This window comes from Semicossyphus pulcher, unplaced genomic scaffold, assembly GCF_022749685.1.
Source record: "Semicossyphus pulcher isolate SPU_LCO1_2020_fin unplaced genomic scaffold, fSemPul1.0.p SCAF_17, whole genome shotgun sequence".
Taxonomy (NCBI): domain Eukaryota; kingdom Metazoa; phylum Chordata; class Actinopteri; order Labriformes; family Labridae; genus Semicossyphus; species Semicossyphus pulcher.
The window spans coordinates 6,637,525-6,658,266 of NW_027211681.1; the positions used below are offsets into that span (position 1 = coordinate 6,637,525).

General features: G+C 39.1%; 1 protein-coding gene across 1 annotated transcript; it reads left to right on the forward strand.

The window, feature by feature from the left end:
* The first annotated feature begins 338 nt into the window (after window positions 1-338).
* On the forward strand, window positions 339-2,204 carry odam (odontogenic, ameloblast associated). Its single transcript, XM_069665437.1, has 9 exons — window positions 339-398; window positions 474-509; window positions 605-652; window positions 733-978; window positions 1,074-1,130; window positions 1,220-1,342; window positions 1,849-1,885; window positions 2,005-2,063; window positions 2,169-2,204. The coding sequence occupies exons 1-9, from the start codon at window positions 339-341 to the stop codon at window positions 2,202-2,204; spliced, it is 702 nt and encodes a 233-aa protein (XP_069521538.1).
* The last annotated feature ends 18,538 nt before the right edge of the window (window positions 2,205-20,742 follow it).

Genomic DNA, 20,742 nt, shown 5'->3' on the forward strand with positions numbered 1-20,742 from the left:
GTGAACAACCCGATGAAGGCCGTGTCATGGTGTTTAGAGACATGACTTACACCTAATTACACACTTACCTGTCCTGTGTTGTAAGAGTCTGAGTGTGTTGCCATGAGACATGTCTGTCACACTGACCACACGGTGTCTGGATGGGCTGGCGGGCGACGACGAGCTCACGCGGACAGAACTTAAAAGGGAAATGGACGAGGCGAGGAGGCAGGCAGACGCACACCGCGAGCAGCAGCAGAGAGACGGTGAGAGGAATCTGCAATGTGACAGAGAAAGTTTGAAGATGAATGTTTGGATTTCATTTAGTTATTATAATGTATTTTTACAGAGTGGACATCATGAAGCCCCAGACTACCCTTCTGCTGGTCTGTCTATTCAGGACAAGCTTTGCTCTTCCAGTGAGTTACTTATCTGTCTTTCCTTTATCTTCTAAATAGAGAGAGATAGCCTCATTTCTAATGTTTGTTTTACAGGTGCAGATTGGAATTATTGCAAGCAACAGCAACGAGGTAAGCTGCTGTAACTTTTATCTTTGTTGTTTTAAAATGTAAAATCCTTCATTTCACAATATGACCATTTTAATGCAACCTTCTTATGTGTTCAGATCCTGAGACTGAATGGATTAACTCTTGCAGCTCTTGGACAAGCACAGGTTGTGCAAGATTATCGAAAGTGTTTTGTGCATTCCTTTGTTAAATAAAAACATATGTTAACTCACCTGTTATTTTCTAGGGGTCTTCCTTATTACCCCAGTTTGTTCTGCAGCAGCAGCCCGACGTGCTGCTCACTCCGCAGCTGGTGAACTTCAACCCTCAAATGGCCGGTCCCTTCGCTCCTCAGGGGCCTCAGCTGTTCCTCCCCTCTCAGGGCAACCAGCTTACACCTGTGATCGTCTCCAACGGCCAGCAGGAGCAGCTCGGGCCTCCACAGGACCCCAACGCTCCTAATGTTCCTCAGCAGGCCCAGAACCCTGTTCAGGTAGAGCGAAGCAGTACGGAGACTGTGTGTTATCACTTCAGCTGTGGCTTCACAATTATATGGAGAGAGTAGTAATTGTTTTAATTTTCCTTTAGATGTTTCCAGCTTTCCACTACCCGTCTTATGGATTTCCTCAGTTTCCCAGACAGCAGGTGTGATGCAAAACAGTGACCTCTTTGTGAACCTCCTTGTCTTCACTTAGATGCTCTCTGCAGATCTAAATTAATTCCATCATCCACAGGGCTTCCCGTACTTCATGCCTCCCTACGGCTATCCCCAGCAGAGGAACACTGCGGTGCTGCAGCCCAACAACGCTCAGCAAACCCTGGAGAGAACCACGCACAGACCACAGCTCCCTCTGCAGGTGCGACACACAAGATGACACGAGAGACACACTGCTTACTGACAAATGACAAACTATACATGCTAGTCTGTAAGAGATCCCCTGACTGAATGAAGATTTGTAGGAACAGTAATAAAAAAAGAGGCAGCTTCCCTTTACCACTTTGAAATAAGGTTAAAAACCGATGCAGCAGACTATAATGACTGAAGACACAACTTAATGATAATAACATGGCTGCAGATGTTGAGTCATGTGCGGCAGCAGTGACGCAGCATCGACTGTCTGCCATATTAAACACACGGTCTGTGTAGGTTAGAGGTGGACTGTTGAAATCACATCAATCTACAAATCTGTACTGGTACATGTAGTTCTTTTGTGCACATGATGCTTAGAAGAGAGGTGCATATGTTTTTCCCACTGTTGTATTTTCCCATTGCTGATTTAAAAATGTAAATCAAATATGTCAGTACTTCATAAACTCAATGTATAAACTTAATACTTTTGCATTACACTTCTTCCCATTGTAGCAGGCTTCCAAGCCGAAGGTACAAACAGAAAAAGTGAGTAAACTACATGATTTCATTAAAATAAGTAAAGAGACATGTGTGCATCAATTGTATCTAATATCTGTGTTTCTGTAACTTCCTGTCCGTATCAGACCTGGCCAAAGGGGACACACAAAGAGTCCACTACAATCCCTCCTGATCCTCGTGGCGACGCATCTGGCCCTGGAGTTGATGAGGTTTGATTTTACACAAAGACTCTTTTAAAGCTTTTATACATTCATGACACACTGATACCGTCTGCATACTCTAATAACTGTTTTTTTATTTCATGTTTTCTTCAGGGTCACTCCAACTTCCCCTTCCTGTTTGAGCCGTAGAATTCACCTTTGAAATAACACCAAAGTTACTCGTGCATGTTTGGCCACAGTCACTCAAAACGCACAGTAACGTGCCATTCTTCTGATTTCAATGTATTTGTACTCATTTATTATAATGCTGCACTGAAACGGCTTGTTTCAGGAATCTTATCCCCGCTTGCACAACATGTTGAATAAAGAACTTTGACAAAGTTATTTGTTTAAGGATTTTATTGTGGCACACAGCAATTATGGTTTTACCAGGACATGCCAAATTACATGAGTGAATTCCCACAATTTACCACAGGCAAGAAAGCCATAATCTTCTTTAAAGATTGTTCAAACTTGTAGGATCCTTCCTAAAAGAAACAAGAACATTTATCAGCAGCAGTCAGCAATTGTTACTTTTAAGTTATTAAACTTAATCGCTCTATCAGCATCCTCACCTTTAAGAGTTGTTAGTAATCGTCCTCTTGATTCTCAATCTCTCGTGCACGAAGGTTCTTCTTAAAAAGGTAAAAGAAAGTTGTTTAAACACACCGCACACGCTCAAGTCATCAGGAACAGAAATGTCAGCTAATGTGCTACAAGTATTATTTCAGCTTATGAGGCTGATTCCAAATATCGTGCATAATAAACCGTTTCAACACAAGAAAAAAAAGGTCTATGACAGGGCTATTATATACTAAATAGCTGCATGTCACAACAAAAAGCCTTGGGTAAACGTTGCATGAGAGCACAGGTAAAGAAAGCAACAAGTTCACATTATGGAAACATGAGTCTGTACTTACAGGTTCCACGACCCCGTACTCAACCGAGACTTGGTTCTTTAAATGGAAAAAGAGAAATTATGTTTATTACTGAAGACATACAAAAAATAACACATAATACACAATTATCATGTAGTTTGATTCTGTAGTGGGAAAGGTAGATTACCGGCTCTGTGGCGTTGTAGATCAGCTTCACGTATTGCTGCAATTCAGATGGTGAGAAACAGACTATCAAGCTATTTTTTTCACAACATATAAATAAAGTCAGAGTAGAAAAGACAAAGGTCAGTATACCACATTCATCGGAGGTCTGCGTTTTCCTCCCTGTAAAACAAGTATCAGTAAGAATCAAGCTGCATGTCTGAGCTTTGATCAGATTGAGCTACAAACAGTGAAATAACTTTTTATACCCTGTGACTGTGAGGTCTTCTCCCGCCAAGCTATAGATGGATTGGATCAGCTGTTAGTATGCCTTATTAATGGAAGTTATCTTTCTTCTGATTCTTGTGATACTGATACTCATTATGTTGAAATTTGTCACCTACTTTCACCTGAAGAAATAGGCTCTCCCCCTGCGAGGATAGTGGAATTGTGAAAGTGAGTAGGTGTCATTTGCAACATAAATTGGCTCCACTTGAGATGTTAAAACAAGTAACTTAGTAATTTAGTTTACCTGGTGCAGGGCTACATCCGTGTCATTCTGTGGATGAAAACAATTTTTTATTACTACAGCTCTGTGATGCTGAACATAAATATTTTCTGATATATAAAAGATCTTACCTGAAATGTCACTTTGTCAACCTAACAAGGAAGATCAGAGTTTTAACCAACTGTTGGAGTAACTTTTAAATGTGTGAATTAATATTGAGAGATGAAAATACGCCTACCTTGAACTTAGGGGTAAACACCTAAAACAATAAAGAAGTAATTGTGTATATTTCATGGTAACAGAAAAACACATTTTAGGTGGGACTTTTAAGGCCGTGTGTAGAGTTTAAAAGCAGCTTTTGAAAGCAGTGCTTCATCATAAGACAAAAGCAACCAACATAAAACATGGCTACAATATCAAAGTAAAAACTTAACCAACAATGAAAAGAAATAAAAGCCATACAAAAATGAAGAGCTGGTTCATGTCAGTACAGCTATAGTCTCACTACTTTTCATTGTGAGCTCACCTGTGTACACGGGTTCCTCCTGTTGGGCCGCCTGCCTCCTCTGGGTCTCCCAAAACGCCTGCCGACCCCACGCTGAGGGAATCCAGGCTCATCGTCCAACAAACCAGAAGCCTGTGAGAAGCACAGATTCAGTGCTGTGTACTCAAGGTGACTTGCCTATGTTTTAGCCTAACTGGGTTATAGTGTAGCTCAGAAAAGTGTTCAGATAATTTCACAAAATCAGACGAACTACAGTTATTTTCAGGAGGCCTCTAAAGTGTAAGTTCTAAGTACAGATCTCTCCTTTGGTCGCTGATATGAACTCATTACCTACAGTCATGCCATTCTTTTTGTCTATTGTAAATCACACCTATGGTCTACACTTTGTTGCCCAATATCGCAATATGTGCTTTTACATTCAATCTGGTTTGTTAGATGCCTATGCCTAATATCAAAATTGTTCACATTATTGCTCGTGGACTAGGGGCAGATCCAGATTTTTTTGACTGGGGTGACTTAACATAAGTCCCGCCTCTGACAAGGCAAAAAGCCAATCATAGTTAAGGATTTTGGGGTGGCACATTGGGTGGCCAATTAGATCTCAAGGGGGACCCAGGCCACCCCTGGCCCCCCCTCTGGATCCGCCAATGTTGTGGACTAACTACTGTTAATAAAACATCTTGTCAAGAATCTAAATAGGATTTGTTCACATAATTTTGAACTATTCCTTTAATGAGACAACCAAACTAAAGAGGAAATACGAACCAATTGCCCCAAGTATAGAGTAACATATAAACCACAAATAAGACAACAGACTCACAATTAACTCACACATATAAGTAATGCAACGTACCCTCACAGCAGCCCATTCTGGCCACTCTCCACTTGTCCCTAGGTCGTCTTCTGGGGCTCCTGTCACCCACTGCTCGTCACCACCAATCTAAACAAAATCAGTAATTCAATGAACAAAACTTGACAAATGGAGCATTGTACCTGTGCGTCCAATGTTCCTGTCTATTTCTTTTCACCTGAGATTCTTCATCAAGCTCAATTTCATCTGGAGGTGTAAACACTTCATCCTGCCCAGGCGTCTGAAAAAAGGAAACTTATAAATCACATCTTCAAAACTTCACGAATAAGTTCTCTTGTGTCACCCAAAAGAATATTTGTTACCATCAAAGGCAACACTCACTTGAGCGGCAACTGCTGACAAAAGTAACGCTGCAATACACAAGAGCTGCATGCTTCTGATGTGGAAGAAAATATCATTAATAATATTAAAGGAACGCTAAAAATGCAACACTGAAGGACATTTCAAACACTGAGCCACTCACTGTTCAGCATCTACTGTAACACTCACCTACTGTGCTCTGTTCGGATGTGTGTGGCCCATCATACATCAATACTTATATCAGACATCTGACACTGAGTCACACCACAGATTTCTCAAATAGCCACATCTTAGTCACGCTTAAATACTTGCAACACAGCAGTTACTTACGAGTTATTTGGTCACGTCTTTTCAGTTGACTTTGATTTCTGGACAGCAACTACGACTGGCAGTAATGATTAATAACGCTTCAATACAACAATAGGAAACCTCATCAGACCATTTCAACAAGTGGACTTTACGTACATATCTGATAGAAGGCTGCAAGTCATTCCTTAAACAAGAGGAGGAAGGGGAAATGCACGCTCTATTGGGTGTTGCCTGTTACCTTCCTAAGCCACTAAGTCGCTTGATTTGTAATCATAAGACCAGGAGTTTCCATGTTTGCAGTCTGTGTTTTGATTTGCAAATGCTAACATTTATATAAAAAGATCAAACCTACATTGCAGTGGCAATATAAAAAAAATCAGACTGTAATAAAACATTAATCCATGATATGTTTTTATTCTATTTTTTGCATGTTAAAAATGTGCTACGCATCATTAGGTCCGGGTGTGGTTTGTGTCTCCAATGAGTAGCCACACCTTAAAATGTGGAGGAGGAAGATTTCCTTATAATTTCCCCATAATGCTCTTTGCTAATGACTTGACTTCCACTCCTGTAGCTGTATAAAAGACAGCTCAACATTCATAGCAGCACTACAGCAACATCCTCGATCATCTGCAAGACGTTCTGCTCAAGTTAAGAAGGTGATTATATGAACCTGTACTTTCTATGTAAGGTTGTTGGACATGTGACTTTGCTGTTATTTATGTGAGAACGGTTTTATTATTTCCTTTTGAACAGGTTTGATCTCTGTAACCATGCTGAAGGTAGTGTTTGTGCTTGGATGCCTCCTGAGCCTCGCTCTGGCTCATCCTGTAAGTGTGACAATCTCATAATCACCATCAATAACAGCATTCTTAAATGTTTATACTGCTATTAAAAGAGTGTAATACAGGAAATGTCAAACTTGGTACTTGTGGACATTCTACAGGACGTGGAGCGCAGACGTTTTGCCCGTTCCTCTAGTTCTAGCTCTAGCTCGGAATCAAATGAGGCGAGTGCTTTCTCTATATTCTACTATTCAGTGTTTTACTCATCTGAATGTCAATTACAGTCCAATTCCCAAGAGTCTCCTCTGCTTTACATGTGACAAAGAATGTTTCTCACTTTCTTGCAGGCTGCAACCACCCAGGCTACCACTACTACTACTACTACTACTGCCTCTACCAATCCTGCTCTGAACCTGACCCAGCAACAGCTTATCCAGCTTCTCCAGCTCATCCTGGGCTTAGCAACTCCTACTACTGCAGCTCCTACTACTGCAGCTCCTGCTACTACTACTACTGCAGCTCCTACTACTGCAGCACCTCCACCTGCAACCACTGCCTAAACTTCAACCAGAGATCAAATAAGCGAATGCAGACCAGCCTTGAATGTCATTGATTTTTGACATCAGTTTAGTCCTGTGTAATGTTCTACAACACTTTTTGTTCCAGAATAATTGAACATGTGGATCAAAATCACTTTATTTTCTTTGGCATCTCCTGAATAAACTAAATGCATTGAAAAAGTGGAGCATTCACGTTTCTTTTTAATACACTAAACATCAATGAAGCTTTGTTTAAAGACTGTAAGTGTGTGTCAAAGAAATTCCAAACTATGAATATGAAAAACCTTAAACTAGTCCCAGCTTTTGGGCACAGAATTGTCATGTTACAATTATTTGAAGTTAACAGCGCATTACATTTTTTCAGTATGAACTCAATCATTGTCAGGAGCTCTCCAGTTTTAACCCAGTATTGTTGAAACTGCTTGGTGTAAGAGGTTCTCTCTTAAACGGTAAAAGTAGTTTCAGTGACGGCTTAAAATGAGGAAGCCTGTATAGTTTGTACAATGTTTGTGAGCATCCAAACTGACCTTTAACCCCAGTGTTACTATAAAAAAGCATCACATGTCGTAAAAACACAGTTTATAACTGCTAACTAACCATTGAATGTTAAATAGGTTACAATAAAAAAGATAATACATGGGGTGAACATGATTGCCTCCATGTGTTTCAAACAGCTGCCTCCGAAAATAAAACTTCCCTGCAAACATCAAAGCATCTTCACACTGCTGTAGGCCTCTCTGTTCCCATGTCACTATTAGAAATAAAGGCCGTTAAAAAGTTATATGTTTCCACTTAGTCTCTAATAAACAGAAGATACTGTATATTGCTTTGGAGTTGCTATATCATTTTGACTAATAGCGCAAGGTAAAAAAAATTCAAACAGATATTAATATAGGACAATGGTATATTTAATGCATATATAATGGGTTATATATCTTACAGGAACATGTTTGTATTTAATGGCCACTAATTAACATATTAATCATAGTCTGAAGATGAAGTGCAGTCCAGTCGTCCTCTGTGACTGAGGGTTTCTGTTTGATGGACAGCCAGGATTTTAAACAGATATTCATCCTGAGCTGTTTTTCTGCGGTCTTTGTCCATCAATGTGTTATTCGTGGTGTTTGTTAATTCCCAACCAGATTGTACTTTACCCAAATATCTAGCAAATATTTAGCTGTAAAATCTGGATGCACTTGCAAACAAGCTGTAAGGTAAGATATTTTATCCACATAAAAAAAATCTGATGGGACTAAATTTGCCAAATAAATGCTAAATAAAAGTGCATAAATAATGAGCCTACGACAAGCACAATGACAATAACATTTACATAAAACACAATAAAATGGTCGGAAATATGAAGTGATGCGAGAATATGAAGGGAAAACGTTCTTAGGAGTAGGCCGTCTTGTAAAAGTGAGATTTAAGGCGTGAAGATATTAAAGCATGTATGACTTCCTCTGTATCATTAAAATTGAGAATGTGTCTAATCTAAAACAGGCTTGGATAAGATTTTAGTATGCTGCTTAATGGTAAGAGCCAATCAAATGTAACCCCAAGATTCTTTGCCATAGACTTAACATTGATGGCCAGTGACCCAAGGGAAGACGTCTGAAGTTTGTGATGCTCTGGACCAAAGATCACCACCTCTGTTTTATTGCTGTTGTATTGTAGGAAGTTGGCTGCCATCCAGTCATTGACACAGGAATGCAGTGTGGTTAAACTGTTCAGATCATGTGGTTTAAATGAGAGGTATAACTGTGTATCATCAGCATAGCAGACATGTGGGACAAATATGAAATCAAAACACCTTCTACAGCTGTCTGGATGACTGAAGACTGAATCCTTTCAAATGACCTGAATTTACAAACTATTTTAAAACTGTGGTCAATTGAGCGTTCACCAGTTGCAGCCTGCTGCTCCTACAAGCAAATTTATTATGTATTTTTAACACTATCTAATTCTGCTCTAGGAATTATTAGTTTTTGGCTATTAAACTGCTGCCTCTCGTCATGTGTTTCACAGTCTACAGATCAAGCGCTGAATAAGAATGCAGAGGCCCACAGGCCCACCAACTCATTGTCATTATGATTATACAGGCACAGAAACAAATCATAATATTTTTTACAGATAAAGAAAGTCTGCATTCTATGGTTCATGTTAACACATATGAAACACACAGATCATTTAATGTACAGTGCGCCTCCACAGTTGTTGGTGGTTTTGATGCCCCCAGAGGTCAGAGGCCCCTGGGCATCGGCCCAATGGTCCCGGTGGATAATCCTTGCTAGCTTGTAAGTATTTATGCTAACTGTGATCTACTATGTTACAGATTCTTATAGTGTCCTTAAATTTGGTATAAGGCCATACACTGATCAGCCATAACATTATGACCCCCTTTTGCCACCAAAACAGCCCTGACCTGTCGAGGCATGGACTCCACTAGACACTGCCCAAAGCATCACGCTGCCTCCGCCGGGTTGATTTCTTCTCATAGTGCATCCTGGTGCCATGTCTTCCCCAGGTAAGCGACAAACAAGCACCCGGCCATCCACATGATGTAAAAGAGAATGTGTTTAATCAGACCAGGACACCTTTTTCCAATGCTCAGTGGTCAAGTTCTGATGCTCATGTGCCTGTTGTTGGCGCTTTCGTTGGTGGACAGGGGTTTGGCGTGGGCATCCTGACCGGTCTGGGCTAGGCAGCCCATTACGCAACAAACTGTGATGCACAGTGTGTTCTGACCCCTTTCTATCAGTACCAGCATGAACTTTTTCCAGTAATTTGAGCTACAGTAGCTCTTCTGTTGGATCGGACCACACAGGCCAACCTTTGCTCTCCACACGCATCAATGAGCTGTGACCCTGTCAGCGGTTCACTGTTTTTCCTTCCTTGGACCACTTTTTGTAGGTAATACTGACCACTGTTGAAGATGTGTCATTTCTATATAAACTATTTTATATAAAATGCTATAGTAAAAGTTTTTTTCCTTGTTTCCAAATGAGTGGATATATGCGTTAGTATTCACCATCTAATCCAGATATCCTTACCAATCCCTTCTAAGCCTCCACACCATTGCTACAATTTTTGTTCGGCAAGTGTTGCCAATGTAGCTCCTCCTCCTCCAACAGAAAATAATGCAACAAACTGTTAAACAAAACCAAGATGATTTCAAGATAAGCTAAGTTTTTCTTGGTAACTGAAATAGAATAAAACACATCATTAAGAATAAATAAAACATGATCTAGACTGACTGTTTCTCCTTGTTATTTTGTTTAAAAGCACTCAAGCTTTCTTCTACACTCTTTTAATTGTACCCAACTTTATTCTGACTGGCATGCATATATCAAAATAAAACAAAAGCCAGCACCAGCTTACACTGTCTATGCGAATTACCATTTACAACAACAAACATACAAACTTGCATCTCATGACAGCTTTTCTTTTAATACTTTCAATCGTAATAGTACTAAAATTCTGGGAAACGATATTAATTTGTTGAAGATTTAATTGTGCAGTCACTTTTCCAAACCATTTTTATAGCAGTAGTTTAATTTAAGTGAAAAAAAAATGACAGCTTGTAGTATCAAATACAACTGGTGGAATACAACAATGACTACTTTCAAGTGGTGATAAATTCCCACAAATGCGAATAAACTTAATATGGTGAATCCTCAAAATAACACTTGTTTGGTACAGTGTTATTCAAAAGGAAGTCAACATGGCAACAGTGACAAAAATAAAAGCCAAAGGAAATCAGGAACAAAAGCGTTCTAATACCCTTCCTGATTCTGTCACAGAGCTCCTAAATCCCCAAACTTGTTAAAGCCCAACCAAATCCCAAAGGTTGAGACATAAAAAACACCACCTCCGTCCGACTTTAGAGCTGGATGCTTAAGGTGTGACTCACACATCGGCAGTGAGAGAACACGTGAGCCGATCATCCAAAATGTGTCCCTGTCAGACGAGGCCATGTACCTAGTGCAGACACCCTGAATTTCTAAATCATGAAAGGTGGAGCTGGTCATGTAACACACAGCGGGTTTGGCAGAACTTTGTTTATAGCTCAATGTCAGCTGAACATTTTCCCTACTTGAAAATCTGTTTGGTCATTTATTATTACTAGTTTGAAATGTTGAAGAATGTATCTTAAGGAGTTAAGTTACGTTATCTCAGAACACTTTACAAAAACAGAAGGTCTAGACCGTTCTCTTTGTTATATTATTACAGACCTATCATGAATCCATACATCCATCATGCTGTCCCGGTGTGTCTCTGATGTTTACCTCACCTTACAGTTTCCCAATCTTAAAATATGGAGGTGGAAGATTTCCTAATAATTGCAATTTCCCAAACAATGCTGTTTGCTAATGAGATTAAATCCTCTCCTGTAACTGTATATAAGAAGGCTCAACATTCAGAGCAACACTACAACAACCTCCTCGATCATCTGCAAGACAGTCTGCTGAAGACCTAAAGGTAAGTATCTGAATCTCTTGTTTCTCCATGTTATGTCTGAAGTTTGGGTAAAAGAGACTTTGCTTATCAAATAAAGCTTCTATTTATTTCCAATTCAACAGGTTCGATCTCTGTAACCATGCTGAAGGTAGTGTTTGTGCTTGGATGCCTCCTGAGCCTCGCTCTGGCTCGTCCTGTAAGTGTGACCTTCTTATAATCACTATCAGTACCAGTGTACTTATATGTATGCCATTAATATTCTTGTTAAGTATAATGAATGAAATATTAAACTCGGACCTTGTGGAATTTTTTACAGAGCTCTGAGTCTGGCTCTAACTCTGGCTCTAACTCTGGCTCGAATGAAGTGAGTGCTTTCTCCATCCTTTACAATTCAACATTCAAGTCACCTGAATGACAATTACCTTAAACTGTCAGGAACTCTGCTGTTTGACAATGAATGTTTCTGATATTCTTGTAGGCTACCACCACCCAGGCAACCACCACCACCACCACCCAGGCACCCACCACCACCACCCTGGCACCCACTACCACCCAGGCTGGTGCTACCGCCATGCTTTCTACACAACAGTTGATCCAGCTCCTTCTTTCTTTATTAGGCCGGTAGCCAACAACTCTTAAAGAAGCCTCTACTACTACAAATTAAAATTTAAAATTAACCATGAGATCATCAGTGAATGAAAACCAGCATGAGTGACAGTTGATTTTTGACATGAGCTTTGTTTTGTGTCAGTTTCACACTCATCATTCATGTTCAATTAAACATGTGGATCAAAATCACTTTAACTCTGTAGTATCTGCAAAATAAACTTCAATGATAGCAAATATCATGGACCACATCTGTTTTTGTTGTCAATTTGTGTGAGAACTATTACTCAAGCTGTATAGAAAAGTGTGTCACATAGAAACAACTGAAACAGAGACATTTTGACCATTATATACATGAATTCATCATATTTCACACTTGATTATCAGATATACAAAAGTGCTCACCTGGACAGTTCTTGTTTTCCAGCTATGAAGCTGCTGGACCTTGTCCTATGATCTTCGTCTTTAGTTATGCTTTTCTTGTAGTATATAGATGATTTTGTGTTATCATTTTAAAGTTTCTGTATTTCACAGTGTTTTTAAAAGGTGTAGGTGTCAGGTTTGTGTGGAGTCAGTGCGCAAGAATCTTTTAATTGATGAACCTTTTGTCCGTTTTTGATTGTTCAGGGTCCCCAAAGAAAATGTCAAGTGGCGGTGGGGGTTTAGACACTTTAATAAACATATAATGAAATTAGAGGGAGGAAAATGTGTTGACTACATTTCATAATTCATGTTTGAATCAATATTAGGTTTTTAACAGTTTTCAATAAAACATGACTAGTTATATAACATGCACAATCAGGTCTCCTATCTTTAAACAGAAAGAGAGAAGGGTAATTGTTTTGGTTGAACAGAACTACAACCGAACTACAGATGAATACGACCCTGAGGGCAGCTGGGAAAATAATTGTCTCGTTTATGTTTTTAATCACAAACATTTTAAGATAATTTCAAATGTATTTACATTTCAGTATGTGACAAAGACCAACTTGAGCTTTTAATCAAAAAGGCACATAGTTGGGTTATAACACCTCATCATGAAAGTAGACTGTTTTTTTTTTACATTTCCCTTTTGTTCTAGTGTACATAAATGTTGAAAGGGTATTTTACACAACCTTGAATTGTGTTTCCTTCGGCACTCCACAGGTACAGTGTCGCAGTGACCAGCGCACGTCCAAGCAACCAGTCTGCAACAACTGGTATTGGTCAACTTGAAAGCATTTAAAAAACACAACCAATGCCACTTTGTTTGATGCTTGTTTTCCGCTGCTTTCGTGTGTTTCCCTCCCACATGAAGCTAAAACTCCAATGGTGATTCCAAGACTAATATCAGAAGGTTTAAGACTGTGAGGGGGGAGTTTTCTCTGTTGCTCTCAGTATGGACTCCCCAGAAAAACTTCAGGGCCCGTATTCACAAACATTCTCAGAATACTTTCAGAGAGCTCCTAACTTTGCTTAAAGACTTCTAGCAAGGAGTCCAAGCCTAGGAGTGATTTAGGAACACTCTCAGAGCAACTGTGAGCGAGGAAGGGACAGAAACTTTTATCTTAGTGAGGAGGCGTGGTTGACCCCGTTGCTAGGTATGACACATTATTTCAGAAGCTGTGATTGGTTGAAAAAAAGCTCTCTTAGTGATGATGGGCAGAGAAGGACAGTGAAATCTATCGGCCTAATCATACAATTTACTCAGACATTGTGTAATTATGAACACCATTTTATGTACGGAACATCTCTGTTGAATAAATTGTAAGCCACACTTTAAAGTATACAGCCTACAGAATGTTTGAAACACATGCTCATCTTCACATGCAGTTATATTTCCTTGATCACTTTTATTTACCATGCTGCTAATTTAAGTACTTAATCTAACTGATATTAACGAGGGAAAATGGCTCATCTTCTCAATTTCTGGGAATGCTGGCCAGCCTATATAAAGCTTATAAGAAGCTGCGTTTGCTGCATTTAACAAGAAGAAGCAGAAAACCCAACTGGGTGGAGGGACAGTGTTTACTTTTATCTCAAGTAGTTGATGAATAAAAAAGTCCTCCTCACTACTCCTAACAGTTTCTCACCCTAGGAGCTCTCTTAAGGGCTGAGATGCTTTCTGAATAACTCCTATCTTTACCAGGATCTAGTCTTAACTTTAAGGGGAAATTCTTAGAAAACGTCAGGATTCTAGAATTTCTTCACTAGGAGCAACTCTTTGTATTAGGAAGCTTTATGAATACGGGCCCAGGTGGATAGATATGTGTGAGCATCTCTGTTGTCATTCAGACACTTAAGAGTTGACGGATAACGTCGAATTCAAAGGACCAACCAAGGACTACTACTACTACTACTACTACAAGGACTGGGTCAGATCTGTGTAGGTGTGTTCAACAAAAAAGCTTGTTTGGCACATTATGATTAATATTTAAACTGAAAAACAAACAGAACTAGAAAGGGTAGAGGTGAAAGAAAGAAATGCTCGGGGATATTTGAAAGTAAGGCTTTAAGATACACTCCATGATCATGTCACATCCTGCATGCACAACCAAATCCCAGAATGTGACTTAATGAGCTGGCAGAATTAAAACACCTACAGGTGTATTCATACCATGTGTATTAGATATTAAAGTAAGAAAGAAAAATATGTGAATGTTTAACGAGATGGAACTCAAGATACATGTTTTTGGCAAATTCACGCAGAATGGAGCGCGTCTGAGCCACCACTATCTGCCCTGTCTCAAAGTCTGATTGACAAAGGATATTGCGCTAATGATAGTCAAGCAAATACATGCTCAGAAAGGTTTGCAGCTCTGTTTAGCAGCCGCAAACACTGATGTGAACATAAGATAAGTCTACAAAAGCTGTTCTTAACTTGGACCCATTCCTTTCTGTTGGTTCCTGTTTAGGTCCTCCTTCTAAACTGACATCTGAATCATTGTAAGTTTAGCCAATCGTGAAGTAATGTAGCCCACATTGTTCAGTACTAGGGCTGTCTGGTGCAAGTATATTTATATATTTATATTCCCTTATAGTCTATGTTTATGTCTGTTTATTATTGTAACCATGAAAAATGATCCCACTTGCCTATGATGACTGAGGTACCTTTATTTTGTTCTTTCCCGCACATCTAAAACTGAAAGGCATTCATCAGCATGTGAAAAACCTAAAATGCAATGTGCAAGGGAGATTTCCTTCAAAGTGTTGTGCCATGTGCGCCACCCCTTTCATTCATTTTAATATTAAGTATTTTATATTTAGATGTCTTTTGTTTTCCCTGAAGAGTGTAACTAAGAATAAGTTCCGAAGTCATGTAAGGACAGTAGACAATCGATTATCTCCTTAAAGAAACACAAGTTCCCCTCAGACACTATTTGTAGTAGCATGTACTCATGAATTTTCAAAGTTTCAACTTTAGACAGTTACTATAGCACTTCCATCCGGACTATTAGCCCATGACGACCAGTAAAGGAAGTCTGGCATAATGCATTGGAAGACAGATTTTCTGGTAGGATGAGAAGAAACTGGCAAAAACAAGAGGAACCAGCAGTCGAGCTTCCCTGGCCACCAATAATACATCATCTCTAATTTGAATTATCAAATATATTGTACCTACCATCCTGTCTAGGTGTGCCACTGTGTTTATCTCACCTATCAGTTTCCTAATCTTGAAATGAAGAGGTGGTTGATTTCCTAATAATTGCAATTTCCCAAACAATGCTGTTTGCTAATGAGATTAAATCCTCTCCTGTAACTGTATAAAAGAAAGGCTCAACATTCAGAGCAACACTACAACAACCTCCTCGATCATCTGCAAGACAGTCTGCTGAAGACCTAAAGGTAAGTCATAAATTAATCTTTGGTTTCTCTATTTTATGTCTGAAGTTTGGGTAAAAGAGACTTTGCTTATCAAATTAAGCTTCTATTTATTTCCAATTCAACAGGTTCGATCTCTGTAACCATGCTGAAGGTAGTGTTTGTGCTTGGATGCCTCCTGAGCCTCGCTCTGGCTCGTCCTGTAAGTGTGACCTTCTTATAATCACTATCAGTACCAGTGTACTTATATGTATGCCATTAATATTCTTGTTAAGTATAATGAAGGAAATATTAAACTCGGACCTTGTGGAATTTTTTACAGAGCTCTGAGTCTGGCTCCAACTCAGATGACTCTGACTCGGATGAAGTGAGTGCTTTCGCCATCCTCTACAACTCAACATTCAAGTCACCTGAATGACAATTACTATAAACTCCTGAAAAACCCTGCTGTAAGTTTGACTATAAATGTTTCTGATGTTCTTGCAGGCTTCCACCACCCGGGCAACCACTACCCCTACCACCCAGGCTCCCACTACCCCTACCACCCAGACTCCCGCTACCACCGCCCTGGCTGGTGCTGCCACCGCCCAGGCTGGCGCAACTACACAGCAGTTGATCCAGGAGATCTAGAATCTCCAGCTCTATCCTAATTCATCACACCTTCAGCCAACAACAACTTCTAAAGAAGCCTCTACTACTACAATTACATTTGAAATTAAACATGAGATCATCAGTGAATGAAAACCAGCATGAGTGACACTGATTTTTGACATGAGCTTTGTTTTGTGTCAGTCTGTCATGACAACTGTTGTCTGTTTTCACACTCATCATGCATGTTCAATTAAACATGTGGATCAAAATCACTTTAACTCTGTAGTATCTGCAAAATAAACTTCAGTAATGGAAAATATTGTGGACCTGATTTTTTGGGTTGTTTGAGAACATTAGTGAAGCTTTGGTATAAAGAGTGTATCATAAAACAATCAGATAGATCTGTTTCCAAACACTAACCTCTGTCTAAGCCACCAACATGGTTTCCTCATATTTCACACTTATTAGAAAAACCTAATCACGGCCCACTTTGACAGCCGATGGATATAGGTGATAAATGTATTATACTAATTATTCTGATTACTTTCCACTTAGCTGATCTGGATTGCACCAGCATACAAGCGTTTGGTGGCATTGTAATATTCTTCAACACATTGCAAGGAAGCCAAGCTATCTTTAGGAAGTTGTATAGTCTTATGGGCCTCCTACTATTACACCTAAATAATGATAGATGTTAAAGTCAGGAGAGTAGACAAGTTTTCACAATAATCCAGCCAAATTAGGGAGGCACGATATTGGATTTTTTGCCGATATCCGATATGCCGATATTTTACAACTCATTTAGCCGATTACCGATACCGATATTTTTTTCCCGCACACCTAATTGCAGAGATCATCAACTCTATTCTGTATTGGAATTAGCGTACAGTATAATGGTGATACTGTTATCACATTTGTTACAACGGTCGGGGTGACGGGTCTTGAGATGGTTAATCAAGTTTGTAGTGTTGAAAGACTTTGCCTTGGCTCCTCCTCGCATCACCAAAGCTGAGCAGTCATTGCAAATAGCAGTTTTGATATCTATTTCGGACACTTTGAAAAACTTCCACACCACGGACATTTTGGCTTCTAACTCTCTCATGCTGCAGGTAGACACACGTGACGTCATCACGCTGTGCCGCGCAGGTCTTCTTCGCGCCGGGGACATTGCGCCGAGGTCAGGCATTAAATCAAGTATGCAGCAGCCCATTATGTTATCAGTTAATTATATCGGCGGGTATTGGCGTGTTGGCCGATATCCGATAGTTCATTTTTAAGCCAATATTGGCCTGATACCGATAACGTGCCGATAATATCGTGCATCCCTAAGCCAAATGCATAATTTCCTCACATTTCCATCTGTAGGGTGATCAAAACACACAAAACACAGCTGACTGGAGGACTGATGTTTCATTAAAAAGAGCACATGGACAAAAAAAAAATCTTTATTCTTTTTGTGACGGTTATCAGCATCACTGCTGACTGTGTCTTTGACAATCATGTTACCGGTTTTATATTTTTCAAATTCTGAATAAGGCTGCATGATTTTAGGCTGCTTTCAGATTCAGTTTCACTAAATATATTACATTATTTGAAACCTCCGGAGTCTGTCTTCTCATTGGTTAATACACTGAGCATGTTTTCTTTATAGTATTTTAGAATTTTTAGGGTCTAGGTATTGACCCAAATCTGAAACTGTTGGAAAGCACAAAAAACAGGTAATTTTTCAACAACACATACAGAAAAGACAACATTCAATTAAACAGGCACAAACAGAGCTTGCATTGAATATCTCATTAGGTAAATCTTAATGTTTATAGGCAGGTTGTGTGCGCATATTTTCTATGTTGCTCGCCACTGCTAATTCTACTGAGATTAGATCATTCGTTTGAGTTGGTGGTTCAAATATTTGAAACAATTGTAAATAACATTTTACTCGTGTGTTAAATGATAACACTGAAGCAGGTGGATGGAGATATTACAGAAGGATATAGTTAATAGTGCAGCTTTTTGCCCTTAAAAAATGTTGACACAAAGTTTTATAATATCATACAGAACTTATGTACATGTACAATTTACATATGCTGTACTGCAGTACTATACAGTATAACTACCTATTATTCATACAATTGTAGTGCACATAATATCTAGTTGCTGGATATCCAATAATTCATTGTACATCGTTTAAGTAATGAGTCAAGGATTGAGAACCACAATCCCCTCTATGAAAAACAAGCCTTTGAAGGTGTTTAGCTGTACAGATGACTCATTAATTAGGCAACCATGTCTCCATTAACGCAAATATTTTCATAGTAAGCTGTGGAACAAAGTAATTGCTGCATGGATTATGTTCTTTGATATTTCTAAGAGTGAGTGAGTGAGTCACATTTATGTAGGCCTGCCGTGGTTGCAAAGTACTGGACTGCGACACCAGACTCACACGTATGTCAGTGGTGAGGTTTAGATACGAAAGCACATTGGTTTAGTTTAGGGAGCAGTCTTTATTTCAATTAAAGCAGTTGGTTGAGAGTTGGTTGATAACGAGCAGATCATTCAAATCAGGTGTTGCTAATAACTTTTATATTATTTCAGAAATTATTGCAGCATTATACACTAACATAAAAAGGTGATCACTATGAGAGGAGAGTGCTAAGCAAGAATACATTTTTTTGGGGGGGAAAAAAGGACTTATAGCACTTCAAAGCATGTTTGTGTGCAACTGAAAGAGCCCAACATGCAGCAAAAGCAAGAACAAAAGATACTCTAATGAACAATTGGGAGAGACATACAATATACTGCCATATAGTTTTATAATACCACAAATAAAATAATAATTTACCAGCTTTTGATTGAATGTTTTGGTAGGTGTAATTGTGCACAGAGGTCTGATCGCCATAAAGCTGCATGAAGGGAACAATACTGCCACCAAGCTGCTGTTGAAGGCAACTGCCACCACGCCAGAGTTCGAGCACAGACAATTATTGCCACAGCAACCCCTCTGCAGGAAATAAATATATTTCCCAAATGTGCAATACGATGGTGACGACTTTGTGTCTGACTCTGTGAGATTCCACATGGAAATTAAATGAGCAGAAACGCATAAAAAAAAGTGCCTTTAAAATGATGTTATGTTTAAGTTCTGTTATCTAACAGTCTTAATTCTTAGATATTTTTTCCTATTGATAAAGCTCTATATGAACAAATTCATGCTTTGATACTCTATGTTAGTAAACACTCAATCTCCCTCTGCATATAATCTTTTCTGATGCCACATTGCTGTTTTAAACAGTTTCAGCAGCTGTGTCTGGTGTTGTAGTGACATGTCTGTCCTGAGATTGGGTTCCCTACTGTGTTTTATCCTTTCCTCAATATCACACCAGAGATGAAAACAGCATTATTTCAGTTTTTATGGGTTGTTTTAGCAAATAAACACAAAAGAACAACACCAACAAGAAACACAAGGTAAGTAGTTCCCAAATGGCAGTAAAACAGTTTCTGATCTTGAAGTGGAAACTAATCTTAGAGTGGCCTGACTGGAACTGTTGTATCACCTTAAACAGATTTTGTGATAAGCAATCTCTAGAAAATTAAAAAAAAGAAAAGAAAATTAGCTACTAAAATCATATGAGAAAACAACAGTCTGATCCTGTGGAACCTTTGGGAATTTCACAACACTTTAAATTCCTAGTTTCTAGCCTGCCTGTGTATCATGACTGTAAATAACATTCCTTGCTTTATCATCAAATCTAATATTGAAAATATGTAGCGTGTCAGGAAACTGCACACTATAAAATCAAAATGATCTGTTTATGAGCTGCTTGTCGCTGGTGTGTCGTTCAGATGTTTTCCTCATTCAATTCACGTTTTTCCCTGAAGGCAAACTGCTCTGTTTGATGATCTTTTTAGTGTCTCTAAGAAGAGACTAGCTTTTACAGAATAAACGTCCTTATATATATTGTGTGTAGAACAGCTTTTTACGACTCATATTAAGTTTTGAACCACGGCGGCGCCAGCGGTTTGGAGAGCAATGAGGGGGCTGGATTGCTTGTAGCAGGTGCACTTTATTATTAGCAATTATGCCGGGTGAAATGCACGTCATTAAATGTACATCGCAAGCAACGTTATTTCCGTATATTACTATTGAATAAAACTAATGCGTATTAAACAACTATCGAACAACACTCCAAAACAATCACAATCCAAAAAAAAAGATACACATGTGGGTTTATAACATAATTCAGCTGTACATTAAAACGACTGTAGCACTGCTAAAGTCTAACATGAGTTAGAATAACGTTAGTTCATGCTGTTGCACACATTTAGACCTGCAACAATATGAAGTCACCGATCAAAT